The sequence below is a fragment of the Parambassis ranga genome, chromosome 16 (assembly GCF_900634625.1).
Source record: "Parambassis ranga chromosome 16, fParRan2.1, whole genome shotgun sequence".
Taxonomy (NCBI): Eukaryota; Metazoa; Chordata; class Actinopteri; family Ambassidae; genus Parambassis; species Parambassis ranga.
The window spans coordinates 1,058,508-1,070,741 of record NC_041036.1 but is presented as its reverse complement, the minus strand read 5'-3'; the positions used below and the strand labels follow the sequence as shown (position 1 = coordinate 1,070,741).

The window sequence follows — 12,234 nt, the reverse complement described above, 5'->3', positions numbered from 1 at the left end:
GTCCGGTTTACAAAGCTCCACATACATCAGAGGATGATCTCAGCCCGGTAATAACACGGTTTCTGCGCTCCGTGTTTGAAAAGCTGAACTCTTGGATAAACGCTCGGCTCATTTATGGTCACTCACTGCCAGCCGCAGCTTCATGCTGATTTAAGATTCAAGCCTCCGTCAGCTGACTGCAGCTTTATTTTCAGTCTTTCTAAAGACACATCATCACACTCACCTCCTCCTTCTGATGACCTGGTCCCTCTCCTGCAGCATCCACACGCCTTCAATGAAAGAACAGAAACAAACCGTCAGTGAAATGTTTGTGTTTGAATGTGAAAACAAACCAAACCTGAAGAGATTCAGGTCTAAACGAGTGTTTCCCACTCATACGTGTGTGTTTGAACTTAATTATCAGCAGAACCACTCGAGTCCTTTAACGAGGAGGCTTTGTAACAGTATGAATGGCATCTTAATGCTGCGCGGCTGAGCCCAGCTGTCGAGCTGGCAGCTCCCTCACAGCTTATGATGGGTGGAATAAATTAAAGGGGATGAATGTGATTCAGCTCAACAGACTTTTGACTGAACAAACATCTTCAAAGTGCTTCATTAGGACAGATTTAACAGCCACACAGTGGATAATAACAGAAGAGACAAACATGATGTATGCAGTCACAGCATGTGCAGCGACAGGAACAGATTGATCAGTGAGTCGAGGACTTTACATGGAAAATAGAAGTCTTCTGGTTTTGCTCTGTTACACAAAATCACCTGAAACATTTCACAAAGAAACGTAAAGTCAAAGTCCATGAAAACGTTTTGATTTTAGGTCAGAGGCCACTTTAAGACGATGGAAACGTTCTGATAGTCCATATTTAGATTCAGTTTGTGGGATTCTGGGGGCTGCTGCACCCTGAGGTGGAACCTCCACCACTTCCTTTGTCTCGTCATTTCTCTCCCTGCAGACTGCAGCTTGGAAAAAATCCAAAACATCGTGTTGACACAAACCCGAGCCTGAAGGGTGAAGCTGTTTTCTGCCGTTTGTCACAGGACATTCACTTTGAACCGTTTATGACTGAAGCCGCTCTGAACAAACCTCCTGATGTTGTTTTGTCCAAAAATAAACACACATTTATTTAAACACACATGCTTGTTGTGTTTGTCTTCGACAGCTCGCTGCACTAAAGAGTGTGTCCACGGTCGCTGCGTCGCTCCGGACCGCTGTCAGTGTGAGGGACGCTGGCGAGGAGACGACTGCTCCAGCGGTATGAAGCATCCTTTTCTCTCTCTCTCTCTCCTCCAAACACACTACACACACACAACAGGAAATGACAACTGGCCAACAGTCAGGTGGCTGCATCACACACACACACACACACACACACACACACCGACGGCCTTTTCCAGTGGAAACAGCCAGGGAGCATTACAGCTTGCAGAGCGATGAGTCATTAACGTCAGCCTCGGCCCAGAGAGCGGTTCAGTGCTCCAGCAGGATCTGCACCTCCAGCTCTCACTGTTGGTCCTAATGATGCTTCTCTTAATGAAGTGGAGGACCAGCTTATACTGATACTGATATACTGAGTGGGGGTTATATAACAGCAGCGACCCGTCTCCCCTGAAACTTCACTGTTTTTCCACTACACTCAGCCCATTTCATCGCAGTCAGCTGGGTCAACAGTACGCAGCCCTCCTCTTCCTCCTCCTCCAGTTCTCCGCTCAGAGGAGGAGTCAGCTCCAGCGGGCTGTGGTTGAAGTCCTGACAGGGAGATGACGGGAAGGGGAAATGGAAAATGTTACCCACTCTCCTCCTCTCGCATGCGGCTCCTCTTACTTTGAGTTTCTCTTTGTTTTCTCTCTGCTCGGCTCCACTGCTTCGTCCTCTAATGTCCTCTTTTTTCTGGCAGAATAAGACTCGACGCTTCCTGGATGCCTGTGTGTTGAGCTATTTAACTGTGGGAAAGAGGAGAGGGGCCTGATGTTTTCATAGTTTGCCCATGACTACGGAGAAAAAAGAGTGACGGTCAGGCTGTCTCTCAGACGTCCAGGCGATTATAGGGATGCAAAAACCCAAACTGCTGCTCAGAATACACAGGAGAGCGGGGAAAACGTTCCCATCGCATCCCTCATGAAGGACCGAGCGTGTGTCAGCTGGCACAGGCCATTTTACTGATTCTCTGTCTGTCAGCCGGGCTCTGTTTACTCTGGAAGTCCCACTGAAACACAGATTCATATCTAACAGGGCAAAGGTCACACACACTGGGACATGTTGGCTAGTTTGGTTGGAGGCCTCCAACAGGCGCATGTGCAGTTTTGTTCCATTCTCATCGTGACCAGAAGCAGAGAGCTTCCAGGCGCTGCCGTCTGACTGGAGTTTACATGTTTAAGTATCACGATCACACAAAAATCACACAAGAAACTTCTACACCTGTTTGAGATTCTCCACAAATAATCAGATCCAAACACAGGAAAACTCTCCATGATGTTACATTTCTGATTACAGTGATTAAATCAGTGGCTGAATGAAGTGCATGTGATGAAGGTACAACAGGCAACGAGCGGAGAAGCGTTAGGGTCAGACTGATGTGAGTCCATCATGGCTTCCTGGTTGTTGCTGAGGACGTGCAGTTTATTTGTTTCTTTACTTTATTTTCCCCTAATTTTAAGATCAGATCTGGACGATTTTTGTCACACACGATGCGTTCAGGAACATCGGAAAGTTCACATTCTGACAAATCTGAGCAGACTTTGGAATCCTGAGTGTTGAACGAGAAAAGGATTAAACATGCTGCAACTAAAAACAGTTTTCTTCAAGTCAGACGTGACACTGGACCCCCCCCCCCCAGCACTGCCATTAAAACAGCTGCACACACACACACACACACACACAGTGGTCTCACTTTCATTGCCCACATTTTCCATCAACCTCCCAGTAACGCTGCTGCTTCTCTAAACACTGAGACGAGCTCTGCCGGGCTGCAGATGGAACAAAAACCACCGAGGCAAAATAATAAGATCACTGTAACTCACTTATGGCCCATTTTGATTTAAACAGGACTGTACATGAAGTCACACAACACAAACAGACTCGTCAGATTAAACCTTCAGCAGAGGAAGAGCGTCTGCTGCCGCGGTCTTCCTCCTGCTCCGGCATCCATGGGAGTGTCAGATTACCAGCAGATACTTTGGACCCGGCAGGCAGATTTACATGGAGCTCAGAGGACGGACACGTTTTTGAATGGTTAATATTACAGAAGGCTGACGATTGGCTGTGCAGCAGAGATTCACACAAGGTTTGGATTTCAATTCACGATGAAGAGATCTCCACCCGCTGAGAGAACCCACATCCGTCATGGCTGCATACTTCAGATTTCTCATCCATTACTTGAACTTCAGACGGCGCAGAGAAAACATGAGATCCGGTGACGCTGACGTAACTGATGGATGGGCGACAGTTATCTGCTCACAGGCTAAAAGCTGGTTCCGACAATTTCATGCTGACCTGCTGTGAGTCGTCCTTTTGTTATGTGAGCAGTGTGTGTCCATCCTGCTGCACACATGAAAAACACAAAGACCTGCTTCTCCTCTGAAGCCAAATTTGGCTCGGAGCAGCTGCAGTGTTTATTGCACTGAGTCGGAGCCTCTTTTGTTTAAAGGAATCATAACTTGTTCTCTGTGTGGGCACAGCAGAGAGCTCCGCAGCACCGTGTCATGTTGAGTAATGAGAAACCCAGCTGGAGCAGGGCTGATGTTTACACAGACGTTCTGCAGGGCAGCGGGGGGAGATTTACGGAGGCCTCTGCAGGAGCCGGCTGCTCATGCAGACGCACAACGAACCAGCGAATGGACGTGGACGGCAGCAGTTTATATTAATGAGACATTCTTACCTGTGAGAATCGGTCATTAAACACACTCTGTTGAAGAGAAAATGCAAATAGTTAAATATCTTTAACAGGTGGAGCCCGTTCTGTCATGACGTGTGACTCCTGTGGGCACAATGTTAATTGATGTTTGTCTTTCTGTTTCCACACTGACTGATACAGGAGCACAGAAGCATGATGATGAGATGTTTTCGGTTTACCTTTCAGCCTGTGATGACAAACACTGGGGTCCTGGCTGCACTCGGCAGTGTCGCTGTGAGAGTGGAGCTCTGTGTGACCCTGTGAAGGGGACCTGTCAGTGTCCTCCGGGCTTCATAGGACAATACTGTGAGGACCCGTGTCCGGCCGGCACCTTCGGGAGAGGCTGCCTGCAGAGGTGCAAGTGTGGGACGGGAGGATCCTGCGATAAGAAGACAGGAGAGTGCTCATGTCGGGACGGATTCACTGGGACTTTGTAAGTGCACAGAAATGTAAACACATCAGAGACCATTTGAATTTAACACCAGAGTCTGTGAGGACGGACCAGCGCCTCCTGCAGGTCTTTGTGTGGCTGCGGTCTGCTCAGGCTAAAGTTAGATATTCATCAACACATGCTGGAAGGAGTGTGGACACACACACACTCTTCTTGAGAATGAGAAGGTACTGACATGAGTCTCTTTGTAGCTCTGTAGCTAAACATGGACGCTTCCTGTGTGCTGATGATGATGATGTTGATTCTTTCTTCTCATTGGACGCTGCACTTCGCTCACACATCACTTCATTACCTCAGAAGGTTTTTGTGTCTTCTGTTACACCCTGGTTTTTAGGTGCCCCGTGAGGCTGAGTAAGCACTGAAAACTCTTCTAACACTGACTTTAGTGGAAACTTCACTATAATAATATAAGAGCCTGGCAGCTGTGATTATGGGATCATTTACACTGATGGATCGTGTATATATCTGCAGCCTGTTCATGCTCATTCACCTCCAGGGTGCATTAGAAAACATTATACAATAGTTCAAGCCAAGTCATCTGTGGCGTGATTGGTCAAAGACACGTTTCAGCGGCACTGAGCTGCAGCAGAGCCAGCTCTGCTAGAACTGATGCAGACTTTCCTCTGTTCCCCTCTCAGCTGTGAGAAGGCCTGTACGAGGAGATGCCAGGCGCGATGCCCCTGCCAGAATGGAGGCATCTGCAAGGGCAAAGGGATCTGTGACTGCCCCCCTGGATGGAGGGTACGTGTCTCTCGTTCTAACAAACTGGAGAGGTTTCTTTGTTTCAAACATCTGCAGGAGGCGACTCAGGTCAAATCATTTGGGTCTATCCTCGCTGTCTTGCAGGGTCCTGTCTGCACGGAGCGCTGCCCAGAGGGAAAGTTTGGGCCGAACTGTACGGAGGAGTGTGTCTGCCACAACAGCGGCAAGTGTGACCCCGAAACAGGACAGTGCCGGTGCGCTAAAGGTTTCACTGGAAACAGGTGTGTTAGCTGAATTTGTTGTTAATATTATGGAAGTGTATCATTGCCATTACAACAGGTCCACATGTGTGTGTGTGTGTTTCCTCAGGTGTAATGAGGAGTGTGCTGCAGGCACCTACGGTCAGGACTGTAAAGGTGTGTGTGACTGCGCCAACGGTGCGCGCTGTTACAACATAGACGGAGCGTGTCTGTGTGAGCCGGGCTTCAGCGGGCCACACTGCAGGGACAGGATGTGCGCAGCTGGGAAATACGGCATGCACTGTGAGCGCACGTGTCTCTGTCAGGACAGACACACACTCAGGTGAGCGGTACAGCATGCAGGTGAACGTGGCGTGCTGCCGACCACACGGGTGTTTCCCTCAGTTTCAGGGTGGTGACTGCTAATGGTGCTAAGTTAGTGCTCACACTGACCGTTCTCGCGGCCTCATTTATATTCATGTCTGCTTGTTTTTGTCCAGCTGCCACCCAATGAGAGGAGAGTGCACGTGCCAGCCGGGGTGGGCGGGGCTTTACTGCAACGAGACCTGCGCTCACGGTTTCTACGGTCAGGGCTGCCTGGAGCCGTGTCTGTGTGTGAACGGAGGGGTGTGTGACAGCGCCACAGGGCAGTGCCGCTGCCCGCCCGGCTTCACGGTGAGTGGGTTCAGCCCTAACATGGATCAGACTTATTTTCACACAGCTGAGCTCTGATCCGTGCCTGCAGGGGGTCCACTGTGAGAGTTCCTGTAAGAGCGGCACCTTCGGAAAGAACTGCTCCCTGGAGTGCTCCTGTAAAAACTCTGTGGACTGCTCGCCGATCGACGGGGCGTGCTTCTGCAAAGAGGGTAACACTCTCCACAGAACACCTCAACTTACGTTTTATTAAAATTTGCCAAAAATAAAGGTTCAAACCAACAAGATTCTGTAAAGAACTGCAAGTCCTGTCCTCCTCTGCAACAGCAGGAAGCCATGATGGACTGTGACCAACACTCAGAGTATTTTTCTGAGCTTCAGGCTGAGCTCTACAGCTGATTTTAGTAAAAGAACTTAAAACACAGAGCGTGACTTACCGTGTGTGTCTGTGTGTGTCTGTGTGCAGGCTGGCGAGGAACGAAATGCTCCATCCCCTGCTCCGAGGGAACCTGGGGCCCAGGATGCAACGCCACCTGCCACTGCGCCAACGGGGCGAAATGCGACCCTGCAGACGGATCCTGCAGCTGCACAGCCGGCTGGCAGGGGGCGCTCTGCGACCAGCCGTGTCCGGTGAGTGAACAGGCTGAACAGGAAGATCAGAAATTAAAAGAGCCATCAAACATGTTCCTCCCCTGGAGGACACACCGTTTACTTACTGATGTAGTCAGGAGTGGGAAACAGGGAAATTCTAACACAAATTAATAAATAAAAGCCACTTCTTTTTCTACTGTTCGGCTTCCAAAGCAACAGAAAACTTTCTGGAGTGCTGAAAAGAAATAACTCACTCTGGAAGATAAGAACAAAATGCACCGTGTGTCAACCTGTGGAGTCACATTCTGCTGATAAGTCCAGTGCATGCTTGTGCTGACTGGTCAGTCTGCAGAAGAAATAATCAGCCTTTTGGATATGTTACCCTCATGTGTATATCCTGCCAGCCCTGCAGGCTGTGAGCGCACACACACACACAGACACACACACACACACACGGTGCAGTATTTGTCTGTCTCTGGCTGAAGTCTGAGGAGACTCCCCTGATGATTCCTCTCTGCCTGTTGGCTCTGGTTCTCTGTGCAGATGGGCACGTTCGGCCCTGGCTGCCTGAAGAGGTGTGACTGTGTCCATGCTGACGGCTGCCAAGCTTCCACCGGGGAGTGCCGCTGCCGGCCAGGCTGGTGGGGTGAGTGATGACACGGTGCCGGTGTCGGTGCCAGCTCGGTCATAGAGCCACAGGTTTTATCCTCACTGTTGAGCGCCCGTCGGTGAGTCTGTGTGTTTCGTCACCTTCTTCAGGCCGGCGCTGCAGCGAGCCGTGCTCAGACGGCCTGTGGGGGCGCCACTGCAACCAGACCTGTTTCAAGCACTGCCCCAACAGTGACACATGCGAGAGAGAAACCGGAGAGTGTGTGTGTCGCCCAGGTTACTGGGGGGTCGCCTGTCAGAACAGTGAGTGGTACTACTGCTCAGCGATGCAGGGCTGATGTGTGCGAGTCTGACCTTCTCTTTGTCTCCCAGAGTGCGGAGCTGGGAGGTACGGTGACCAGTGCAGCCTGCCGTGCCCGTCCTGTGGCCAGTTATACCGCTGCCATCATGTGACCGGAGAGTGCGACTGCCTGCCGGGATACATGGGCCAGAACTGTGACCAGGGTGGGCGCTCTGAGCATGTGGCTGATTTCTAATGTCGCTGAAATCCGGCGCGGGTCATTTATAGGTGGTGTTGTGTGTTTACAGTCTGTCCCGCTGGTTTCTATGGCAAACGGTGCTCTGAGGTGTGCGTGATCTGCGCCAACAACGCCACATGTGACCACAGAGACGGTCACTGTGAATGTCTGCCTGGCTGGACGGCTACCGACTGCTCCAAACGTGAGTGATTGCACACAGCTACAGTATGTCACACTGATAAGCAAACAATCAATCTCACCACTGATAGAAGTAACACCTGCTGTCTTCCAGCCTGCAGTCCCGGACGTTTCGGCCCGTTCTGCACTCAGTCCTGCTCCTGTCCTGCCCACCAGCTCTGTGACCGCTTCATCGGAGACTGTGTGTGTGAAAGTGGAAGAGACGACTGCAAGCAAGGTACAGAGACACACACCGTCATTCTATCCATATGGACGCCGGCTTCGCTCTGACTGAGTTCCTGGATAATATGTGTGTTTGTGACAGACTCAGCGGAGCAGTCGGAGAGCGTCATGGTTCCTCTTCCTCCTGGCGAGAGGGAGTCATGGGGGGCCATCAGCGGCATTGTCGTGCTCATCATCCTGGTGGTCCTGCTGCTGGCTCTGCTGCTGCTCTACCGCCGCAGGCAGAAGGACAAACAGAACAACACGCCCACCGTCACCTTCTCCACCAGCCGCACCGTCAACTCTGAATACGCCGTCCCAGGTGGTTCCCTTAGGTCCACAGCAACACACACAGCTTTACCCCTGATACCAGTGTGCACACTCTGCTTTTATCGACGTGCATTTCACCGACCTTCAGGCGGCAGATGTGACTCTGTGTGTTTGTTTTCGGCCTGCAGATGTTCCTCACAGCTACCACCACTACTACTCCAACCCCAGCTACCACACGCTGAGCCAGAACCGGCCTCCGCTGCCGCACCTCCCCAACAACCACGACCGCACCATCAAGGTGAGTCTCCGTCAAAAAGGCACTCAAATCATGTGACAGCGCTGTGAGTCACAGCTCCTCCTGATGGGCCGTCGTTCTTTGTCTCTTTGCACAGAACACTAACAACCAGCTGTTCTGCAGTGTGAAGAATGCAGAGAGGGAGAGGCGGGGTCTGTTTGGGGTGGAGCCCAACGCCACGCTGCCTGCAGACTGGAAGCACCACGAGCCCCACAAAGACTCAGGTCAGCGAGTCGCACCTGGATCCGCTGCCTTTTCAGCCATTAGGAGGAAACACTCGCAGCTGTGGAGTAAAAATGAAATGAGCAGATTAACGTTTACAAGCTAATAAAAGGAAGGAGTCGGTCTTCTTACCCCGTGCCCACAATGAAATAAAACTAATCAGTAAAATCTTTCTGCTAATGCAGCCAGATCAGTGTCAGTGGAAGGCTGCGATATTCTTTCAGGATAAAATCGACATCAGAAGAGTTCTTTAAAAAGACCCTGCACCCGACTCGTATTGATCACGACCTTCTGGAAGGAACAAACATAATAAAACATGGTGGAAAAGTGGAATAATTCAGGGCCGGGTCGTTCAGTAACAGCTTTATCGACAACCACATTTCCCCACGAGCGATACACACAGTAAAACAATAAAGACTTCATAAAAATGATGAGAGCTGCAGCGCCAGCACAAATCTCTCACCTGGTATTGATTCTGCGTGTTTCCACATCTTTCCGCTGATCTGCTTTTGATTACTTTGCCATAAATGAAAATGAAGACGGCTGATTTGTCTTTTATTGTTTACAGGAGCTTTTGGCATCGACAGGAGCTACAGCTACAGCGCCAGCCTCGGAAAGTATTACAACAAAGGTGCTCCATCTCCTGCTTTCTCTTCTCTCCTACCGTACCTCCTGCTGTGGAGCCACAGAACCAAAAAATAACATTTAAACCGAAACCTCAACAAGACAGATCTACAGTGACCTCACTTAACCATAATTTATCAGTCATAAAACTTTAATAACAAACCAGCAGGATGCTGTCATAAATCAGTCATTTCAGGGTAATGATGCATGTCTACATTTGTAGGATCTATTTGATATTTTCAGTAGTTATTTTACTTAAATTAGTAAAACAAGCTACAGCAAACTACCGCGCTAATGTTATCAAATCTCGCGAGATTTTGTTTTATCGCTTGTTTGTTTGAAAGATAGTGTCAGAAAGATTGAACTGGGTTGATTAATATGAGGAATCGATCAGAATCTCGTTTATTTATTGCACTGAAATCAATAGTTTATTTTCCCGAAGGCCAAATCTACAAGGACGCGGTTCTCCGCGGTTAGCACTGCTAGCACTGCTAGCTTGTTGCGTCGCCGGGTAATTCAGCTCGGTGCTGCGCAATAAACGGACTCACCTGATCAGAGGGACCTACATGAACATGTAAACACATTCCGCGAACACACCAGGGACATGAAGTGTTGTTATGAAGGGACTTGCGCCTGGAAAAGGAGGATTTTTGATGCTTGGACGCGAACTGAAGTTCCGGAAGCGACCTGCTGTTGTCACAGCTCAACAGCGCCACCCCCTCCCCCTGCTGGAGGCCTCTGGTTACTACAGGTCTGAGTATGGCTAAAGCTCAGCTGCTGTTAAAATGACATTAAAATCAGACAGTCGACATAAAAACAGTTAATATATTCTTCTGGTGGGTCAGCATCTTCACAGGAAATGTATATTTGTAGGAGAAAAATCCTAACGCTGCATTCTGCCTCCTCTTCCTCTCTTTGCTCTGACAGAGCTGAAGGACTCGGTGGCGGTGAGCAGCAGCTCTCTGAACAGTGAGAACCCTTACGCCACCATCAAAGATCTGCCCGGCCTGCCCTTCTGCCCCCCAGAGAGCAGCTACATGGAGATGAAGTCAGCCGTCCCCAGAGAGCGGGCGTACACCGAGATCAGCCCGCCGCCCTTCAGCACCGCCACCCTACGCCGAGGTGAGCTGTGACCTGCTGCAGGCCTCAGCAGGGCTGCACCTGCAGACACCATGTGGCAGCACAGCATAAAGAACATGGAGCTGACTGAGCTGCATGATTAAAGTTTATAAAGTGATTCAGGACATTATAAATATTTAGTATTTGAATAAAAGTTTTTTAATTGGTGTATTAACCCTTTGTTTTATTCCCAGAGCGTCAGCGCTCCCTTGGCCACGCCCCTCACGAGGACCCACACAGCCACTATGACCTCCCCGTGAACAGCCACATCCCGGGGCACTACGACCTGCCTCCGGTCCGCCGCCCCCCTTCACCCTGCCCCTCCCCCAGGAGAACACCTCAGTGACTGTCAGCCTCACCCCCCCCCCTCCCTTCTTCATCCTCCTCCTCATCTTCACTTTGGAGATGATGAAGAAAAGATCCCTGTAAATGAGAGAGAGGCGCTGACAAACTGTTTACTGTGGATGTTTACCCTCCATCCTCTCAACACCGCCCCCTGTGGGCTCAAAGTGGTACCGGCTTCACCATTCAGGCTGAGGCGAGGAAGAGCAGAGCCTGAGGACTTTACAGAGAGCAGCGGGAATGTTTGTGTATTTGAACTAATCTACATGCTGACATTTTAGTGTTTGACACTTTTTGTTTTCTACTGATCAGCTGCTCTTTTTACAGCACCCCCCCCCCCCCCCTTTTATCACGCTCTGGACGAGCTCCTCGCAGCTGGACCCCCTTCCAGGTCACATGATGTCATTTCCTGATGTTTTTAGTCACCTGAAAGTCAAAAGAATCATGTTAGAGGACTTCATGCTGCATTCAGGGACACAAACGTCTCCTGTTCGTTCCAGCTTTTGGCTGAAAGCTTTGTAAATATAGAATGAAATATATTTTTAGCCTCGTCAGAGTGCAGCCATATTTTAGATGATGATGATGTCAGCGGGTTTATGAGGTCACATATGCTTATAAATAGATGTGAAAATGGTCAGCAGACCGACTGCGGGTCATATCAAAGCAGCATGATGAATGTTCCAGGTATGGGCCGCTTCACCTAAAAAATATTTTGTCTAAAAGGTACTCCACCATTTATTTCACTCTGCTTTCTCTCAGCCTGATGCCTACGTTACCCATAATGCACCTCATGACAGCCCCTCCGCCCCCCCGCCCCTAAGATTGCCCAGGTCTCCACCCCCACATCCACAATGCCAGCGCTCAAAGATGGAAGAACCCAGTGTGGCGTCACTAAGCAGGACCAAAGCAGTTCCCTGTGCAGCCACTAGAGGGCCATCTTTAAGCTTTAATACCATTAACACAGGTGAGTTGTGTTGAGCTGCTGTAAAGTTGGACATTTTAACACGGAAGGTCTGTGAGGATTGACTCGAGCCTCTAGTGGACACCAGAGGAACTGCAGTGTATGACACCGCATCTACACCTACTCTCCACACTTCATGCTGCTACAAGTCGTTTTATATTTGAACACATATCCAGTTAGAGCACAAGAACACGACAACAAATCATCATCCTTCTGCTAACGAGGCGACGGCCACCATCGGAATGTACGCGGTGCTTAAAATGCTGTGTCAGCTTCTCTGTATTCCACGCATGGCCATATATTTTTTGAATGTAACCATGGAAACGTGTTTGTACATAATGTAAATAAAGA

The 12,234-nt window shown here is 49.7% G+C and overlaps 1 protein-coding gene across 2 annotated transcripts in view; it reads left to right on the top strand.

The window, feature by feature from the left end:
• pear1 (platelet endothelial aggregation receptor 1) overlaps positions 1–12,213 on the top strand; it is a 29,149-nt gene extending 16,936 nt beyond the window's left edge. For both annotated transcript variants that reach the window (XM_028426290.1, XM_028426291.1), the window contains exons 5-23: positions 1,158–1,250; positions 4,074–4,320; positions 4,977–5,079; positions 5,185–5,321; positions 5,410–5,622; positions 5,780–5,954; positions 6,025–6,145; positions 6,400–6,563; positions 7,068–7,170; positions 7,284–7,436; positions 7,506–7,637; positions 7,722–7,853; positions 7,944–8,066; positions 8,154–8,372; positions 8,509–8,618; positions 8,713–8,839; positions 9,406–9,468; positions 10,389–10,583; positions 10,775–12,213. In XM_028426290.1, the coding sequence (XP_028282091.1) occupies positions 1,158–1,250; positions 4,074–4,320; positions 4,977–5,079; positions 5,185–5,321; positions 5,410–5,622; positions 5,780–5,954; positions 6,025–6,145; positions 6,400–6,563; positions 7,068–7,170; positions 7,284–7,436; positions 7,506–7,637; positions 7,722–7,853; positions 7,944–8,066; positions 8,154–8,372; positions 8,509–8,618; positions 8,713–8,839; positions 9,406–9,468; positions 10,389–10,583; positions 10,775–10,926 (2,762 nt within the window). In that variant the 3' untranslated portion in view covers positions 10,927–12,213. The remainder of the gene's footprint in view (positions 1–1,157; positions 1,251–4,073; positions 4,321–4,976; positions 5,080–5,184; positions 5,322–5,409; positions 5,623–5,779; positions 5,955–6,024; positions 6,146–6,399; positions 6,564–7,067; positions 7,171–7,283; positions 7,437–7,505; positions 7,638–7,721; positions 7,854–7,943; positions 8,067–8,153; positions 8,373–8,508; positions 8,619–8,712; positions 8,840–9,405; positions 9,469–10,388; positions 10,584–10,774) is intronic.
• Positions 12,214–12,234: the final 21 nt, after the last annotated feature.